This window comes from Microtus ochrogaster, chromosome 18 (genome assembly GCF_000317375.1).
Source record: "Microtus ochrogaster isolate Prairie Vole_2 chromosome 18, MicOch1.0, whole genome shotgun sequence".
Classification (NCBI taxonomy): Eukaryota; Metazoa; Chordata; class Mammalia; order Rodentia; family Cricetidae; genus Microtus; species Microtus ochrogaster.
In genome coordinates this window covers 45,133,699-45,141,042 of record NC_022020.1, presented here as the reverse complement: position 1 = coordinate 45,141,042, position 7,344 = coordinate 45,133,699, and the positions used below count along the sequence as shown (strand labels likewise).

General features: G+C 39.7%; 1 protein-coding gene across 1 annotated transcript in view; it reads right to left on the bottom strand.

Annotated features, from left to right (window-relative positions):
- The window catches only part of Adamts19 (ADAM metallopeptidase with thrombospondin type 1 motif 19), a 177,927-nt gene that overhangs the window by 21,780 nt on the left and 148,803 nt on the right, over positions 1-7,344 (bottom strand). Inside the window, exons 19-21 of the mRNA XM_005356385.3 lie at positions 6,140-6,281; positions 2,765-2,969; positions 1,703-1,855 (exon numbers count right to left, since the gene is read on the bottom strand). Coding sequence (XP_005356442.1) covers positions 1,703-1,855; positions 2,765-2,969; positions 6,140-6,281 — 500 coding nt within the window. The remainder of the gene's footprint in view (positions 1-1,702; positions 1,856-2,764; positions 2,970-6,139; positions 6,282-7,344) is intronic.

Below are 7,344 nucleotides of genomic sequence, written 5' to 3'. Positions count from 1 at the left end.
TATTCCATCTTATATGTAAGATGGAATCTCAGAGTTGTTTTGATTTGCATTTCTCTGATGACTAAGGATGTTGAACATTTCCTTAAGTGTCTTTCAGCCATTTTAGATTCCTCTGTTAAGAGACCTCTGTTTAGGTCTGTACGCCATTATTTTAAAAAATTGGATTATTTGTTCCTTTGATGACCAATTTCTTGAGCTCTTTGTATATTTTAGAGATCAGACCTCTGTCTGATGTGGGGTGAAGATATTTTCCCATCTGTAGGCTGCTATTTTGTCTTGTTGACTATGTCCCCAAGATCCAGCAATACCACTTTTGGGTATATATCTAAAGGATGCTCAATTGTACCACAAGGGTATTTGCTCAACTATGTTCATAGCAGCATTGTTTGTCACAGCCAGAACTTGAAAACAACCTAAATGCCCCTTGACCAAAGAATGGATAAGAAAATGTGGTACATTTACACAATGGAATACTACACAGCAGAAAAAATAATGACATCTTGAAATTTGCAGGCAAATAGATGGAGCTAGAAAACATCATAGTGAGTAAGGGAACACAGACCCAGAAAGATGATTATTATATGTACCCACTCATAAATGGTTTTTAAACATAAAGCACAGGAAAAAAACACTGTACAAATCATAATCCCAGAGAACCTAGACAACAATGTGGACTCTACAGACTGGTCTTTAAATGCCCATGATCTCGTTTGGGAAAACATTGGAAAGCTGGAATTCACATACTTCATATACTAAAAGTATGAATTCCAGAATGATCTTCAGCTTATATTTTGGAAAGCTACCATGCTTCCTAATGTTCCATAGCAGATCTTTCTTTCAGTTTATGAAACCCAAGAGAGGAGGCTTATATTTCTTCTATGCCACAGCATTGGCTGTTCCATGTTGAACACAATGCCACCGCTGAATGTGGAATTATTACATTTGGGGAAATAGCACATTAGGGCTGTGTTCACCCAGATTCGATGAGAATTTATCTTAAAATGTGGAGCTCAGTAATGTTCTATGAAGAGAACTTATTAGGTGAATTCCACGGCCTAATCATATATGAACCTCCGCATGGGCCACATATGTTCTGCATATGAAAAATTTTTAGCAAATTTTACTGTTACCATGTAATAAAACTGCCCACTGCCCAAATGAATTCTATCCGTTTGAAGTGATTTTAGCAGCGTTATCCTGGTCCCGCTCTTGACTAGCCGGTATGCCCCCTAGTCCCACCTTTTCCTGGCATGTTTCTCTATCCCTCTGTTGACGCCTGTGTTCCAAGTTTGTTTTACCAAAAACAGGAAATGAGTAATTTCCGTTTCTATTGTACACAACCCAAAACACTGACTGCAAAGAACTATATCTGTCCCTTTGCTTTTCTGCTGGAAACCCCTTTATTTGTAGTTTGAATTAACTCATTTATAGTATTGTATCTATCAGATATTATTAAACATATTCGGAGGGAGGACTATAACCAAAAATATAGCACGAAATAATGTTCACTATTACTAGAGATTTGTTTATGCCAACTATGATGTTACACACTTTCTGTGCTTTATCTCAATCATTAAACCATTCCCTCAAATCATCATCTCGGGGAAATAGACAGGAGTCAAAGCTGGGCATCGAACCCTCTACCCCTTGATGTCCGCCTCTACTCCCTATTCCTCCTATGCCCAGCACAAGTTTTCCTCACCTTAGACCAGTCACCAACTCGCCACACATAGCACTTCGAGTAGTCCTCACAGTCCTCCGCCTCCCTGGGTCGGGTGGAGAGGACACACTTCTTTCTCGGGTTAGTGCACCTCACGGTCCTGTGCCGCACGCCTTTGCCACACTTGACTGAGCACTGGGAGATAATATTACAGGTTTGGATAGAGTTGGTTCAGGCTATGGGTTAAGGCATGTCTATAACAGTTTCTATCATTCCTCTTACTTTTAAAAGGATAGCTAGTAGTTTTTAAACAAAGCTTGTCTATCGTTTTATATCATATAGCAAACTATGAAATTACGTACCTAGATAATTTTTCTGTGTGTCTACATGGGGGTGGACTTTGCACATGTGTCACGTGCATGTGTTTGTAGGGCTCCACGCACTTACACACCTAAATTGCTGAAGAGAGGTCACTGAATGCATACAATATGTGGTGCATACAATTATGTTAATATATATGTAACGATAATGTGAGTTTGTTACTGTGGATTTGCATGGAACACACTTGTATGTGGCACACTGCAAGCTTACAAGACTGTGTGGGTGCAGTGAGCTCACCCTGGTCTAAACTGCAGCTTTATTACTTACATAAGAGTTCTTGAGTGAATGAATTCCCCTAGGTTATACTGCCCATGTATATAAAAAATTAGCAAATATTAAGTTTCTTACATGTGTGCTTATATGTAAACAGTTGACCAAATAAGAAGTAAAATTTCATTGCTTGCACAAATAAAATGATTGCTAAATTTTGGTTCCCTTTTAATATTCAGAGACATGCAAGGAGTCAAATAGACATGTTAATGCATGCCTCTTCAGCAGTGCTCATACGTGAGAAAAATCAAAAGTCTAAAATTAACATGAAATGGTCTATGGGTTATGTCAATATCTTTTATGTTTTCAAAATTATCTATTTTTTATCTGCAAAATTAGCAGTTTTACCTATCAGTTGTCATGCACAGTGATTTGGGACATGACACAAAAAGATTTTGTAGGAGCGAAGAGTCCGAGGAGGAAAAAGGGAAAGAAACGGGGTACGTCCCGTACCTCAGACCACACTCCTGCCTCCCACACCGTCATGCAGTCCTGGCCCTCACAGCGCTGGGCAGTCGCGGGCTTTGGCCCCAGGCAGTCCCTCTCCCAGGCTCTAATTAGCGTCCCGTTGTTCAGTTGCTGGGTGCAGGCCACTTGTCTGCTCTGCATGCCTTTCCCGCACGTTCGTGAACACGTGGTCCATTCTGTCATCATCCATCTAAAAGCAAAGCCAAGGTCATTGGAGACAAATTAAAAGCTGTCAACTTACCATGTGCTCGACACCTTTGGGGTTAGCAAAAAGTTACAGTAATGTACATTAACTTTCCTTAAATTTGAACATACTATACTTTGTGCACGTCCTTCAATGTTCCATAATGCTTATCTCTGCAATGTTCTTAACTCTCAAGATAGATATGCATTGCCATCCCTAGTGTTCTATGTGTTCACCTCTCTGCTCAACAAGTACTTACAGAACCATGGATATAAAATGTTTTGGAATTATTCCTTGTCTTTGCATTACAAATAGCCACAAAACCCATATGCATCAGGAACCACAGCCATTCTGGCGGTTTACAGAAAGGCAAATTGAATAACACAGAGATTCAGTAAGTTAGGAGATATATGGCATATGATTTAGCCTCGCTACCGATGAGCTCTCATACAAATACAGATATATGAGTTTATTAACATGATCTCATTTTAGTGATCCTTGGGACTCTAATAATTTTTTTCAGTCCTGCTTATTCAATCACCCAGTAAGTACACACATACCCACCACCCCCCCACACACATTTTAATAGATGAAGAGGTTTTAGTTACATTGATCAGGGTAGTAATATGTATCTGTTACTGTTACTTCTAATGACTTGAAATGTATCACAGGGCTTAACCATCTATTCTAATTTAACTTCAGGAAGAAACCAGGTCCTACGTTATGAATAGTCTCCCTTCTCGTTGTTCTGTATTTACTCATATTCTTGCAACGTGGAGGAGTCACAAGGCTATATGCTGAAGTGGAGTGAGGAGACTCCCAAGACACTGAGACACAGCATAAAGCTACCTTGTAAGGGGTCACAAAAATAGAAACACGGTGACATAGAGTCCATCTGATAACTGAAATAGCTTCATAGTGAGTATAAGGACACTGCGAATGGCATGACTATGTGGGCCCAAAGGATGGTTCACATTCCAGGAAATATGGAAAGAATAGAGCTGGACTTGACTACACTAATCAGAAGGCATGGAATTTAGAGTCACGTAGATTGTTTTGTATGGCTAGTCCAGTGTCAAAATGACCCAGCAAGTTAAAGTTCCTGAACCAAACCTAACAATCTGAGTTCAGTGGGGTCCCATGTGACAGAAGGAAATAATAATCCACTCTGTTTGTTTTCTTCTGAGCTCTGCACTAGTCCCTTGGCTCCTCTCTCCAAACAAACAAACAAACAAACAAACAAGCAAATAAGAAAGAATATCCCAGTCTGGAGAGAAGGTTCAGTGGTTAAGAGCACTGGAGATATATATATATATCCCAAAGTAAGGTAGAAATCCTAGAGGAAAAACGTAGTTAAAGAGAAACAAGATAATTTAAGTTAATAAAGCTGGCTAGAAACAAGCCAAGCTAAGGCCACATCAATAAGTATGAATAAATATCTGTGAATTTATTTGAGAGTTGGATGAAGGGCCCCCTAAGAGAGAAAGAAAGAAAGAAAAAAAAAAAGAAAGAAGTTACATGCATCTGCATGTGTATATACATACATATGTCTAAATATACCAAGACAACCCGCTCACTGTGTATAATGTTACTTGTATGTATTATATTTACTGTCTATTTTGTATTCTGTGGATTTTTTTGGAGATGTATGTGATGGGTTTTACTGATTGCCAGTGTAATAGGATCTAGAATCAGCCTGTAGAAAAATCTCTGGGGAAGCCTGTAAGATATTGTTGAGATTAGGTTAACTGAGCTGGGAAAAACCACATTAAATGGGGGCAGCACCACTCCCTGAACAGAGATAATCTTGGGCTTTAGAAGAAGGAGAAAGTGAGCTGATACTACTTCTACAGATAAAACGTGATGAGTTCCTGCAGTCCCAACTTCCCCACCATGATGGACTGTACAACTTCAAACTGTGAGCCAGAAAGGCCCTTTGTTCTCTACCTAGCTTTCCGTTCTCTTCACATTTACTTATCTCTTTTGTATATGTGAGCTCATGTGTGTGAATAAATGTATAGATATGTGTGTCCTATGTCACACATGTGGAAGTGAGAGGAAAAGTCATGGGAGTCAATTTTCTCTTTCTACTGTGTGGGACCCGGGAGTTGAACTCAGGTAGTCAGAATCGGTGGCAAGCATCTTCATTCCCCAAGCCATCTTGTGCTCCCTTAGGATGCTTTTGTGATGATATTTCATAATAGCAGCAAGAAAAGGGGCATAGAGTGTGGATGGCACTAGAAATTATTCCCTGAAGAGACAAAAGAGAAGCAGGGGGGAACAAAAAGAAGGATGGGCTCTGTCGGCACATCTTGGAAAGATTTCCTTTCATTATCCAATTATGTCATGTTCACCGCTTTCCTCATTGACAATTGCTTCCTGTTAAAGACATTGTCCCCCTGTCCCCTGGAAGGAAGATAATAATGTATAACTTCTCGTCTGTTGCAAAATGTCTCACTTTTCTAAGTTTTCGTCAAGGCATCTTCTCCGAGGTGACTTATGGCATCAGCTGGTAAGCAAATGCTGAGAACCACATGCTTTATTCTGCCACAGAGAGTTGGGAAGCAACCAGGACATTCTGGTCTTAAAATTATAAGCTCATTCGAGATCCCTGATGCAGCAGAAAAGGCTGGTGCTTTCAACCAACAGTATACATAAACTGTGGTTTTTAAGTTAGGAGCATCTCATAAAATAATTGAGACTTTAACACCTTTAATCCTTGCTCTCTGGAGGCAGAGGCAGGCAGATCTGTGAGTTTGAGGCCACCCTTGTCTACAAAGTGAGTTGCAGGACAGCCAGGGCCACATAGAAAAACCCTGTCTCACAAAAAGAATAAATAATAATAATAATAATCTATCATTATTATTATACATAATTATAGATTGATATTAACGTTATACATAGTAATAGTTTTTTTAACATATCAATATTGAAAAGAGATAGAACAATAGGTAAAGAAGTCTTAGTACTCATGGAAATATAAAGAGTTCAGATTTTTGCCTGGCAGGACAGAGCACTAGGTCTACTGGTTTCTCTGTCCAGTGCTGACTGGAAAGGACTCAGGACCTGCCTCCTGCCATAAAAGACTTCAATATCAGCCACCCAATTATACTACTTCATAAGAAGAGCATGAACAGTCCAGGTGCACAGTGGTGATAGAATGCATAGCAACGTACTGTCTTCTGCGAATTCTTGTCAAACCATTCCTGTGTTCTGTTAGAAGTATACAACCTATGTTGGGGTTAGGACTGTCAGTGGAGAAGGAAAAATTAGGAACAACATCGAATCCACAGCAAAATAAGTCTTGAAACCTCAACACTATAAAGAAGAAAAAGATTCTCCAAACATTTTAAGCTTTCACAACATGGAATGAACTCACTCAGGAGGGCTGAATAATTTTGTTTGGTAATACAGTGGGAACAGGGAGATTTCAGCATATAAAAGGGGGTGGAAATGAAATCCAGAAGTGAACATTTACCTAGGCACTACTAATTTCCAAAGAGATAGGTACAAAAGCAAAATTAGCTTAACTGGCAGTTTTGTTCCTCCAACCACATAGCCCCTCCCATGTTTTCCTTTTGGAGTAGGACGTTATAGGGAAGATTAGCTGTACAGGACTACAGCGCTGTACATTTTTTTTTTTGCACGTTTAAGTTTAGGGTATGCAAATTCTCTACAATTCAATTGCAAAAGCAGTTAAGAAGGGGGATGAATTCTCTGATTTTCTGAGAACTTTCAACTCAGTCTAAAGCGCCGAGTCTCAACAATCCTCAGTGTCACATAAAGTAAGTATTCTTTCACTAAGCCAGAGTTATTGATGTCCCTCGTTCTCTTTTTATCGGACCATCCTAAGCATGATAAGACTTGTGTCACTGGGCTGTCTTAAACACACCGTTCATTTTTATGAGAAAGTATGTGAAATATTAGGCCCCACTATGGAAGCCATGACAAGTACCCATAGAGCAAAGTATACCCCGGTTCATAGATTTTTATCTGTTCTCACTTCCGCTACCACAGTCAAGGTCCTACTTCCTTTCACACTCACAACTGTCAGCATTGCTACTTGCTTCTTATACATGAGCCTTGACAGTCTTATTGCCCTGTATTCACTGAGGAAACCATAGTCAAACCTTGAAATCTGGAGACCAGATATCGGGAATTGGGCAGTTCGTCTTGAGACCTTTTGAAGGAACGAGGATCTTAATAACAGAACCAGAAGGATCCCATGCCCCCTGCTGTCTTCCTGGGGCTAGATCTGCCCATGCTTGCCCTCATCAATTTTTTCCTATCAAATTCTAGCATCTCGTCTCAGAGAATTCTGAAGCAAACAGCTAGATTCAACTAAACGCCAATAAGCTTGAAGAGATGACTCATAGTTTCT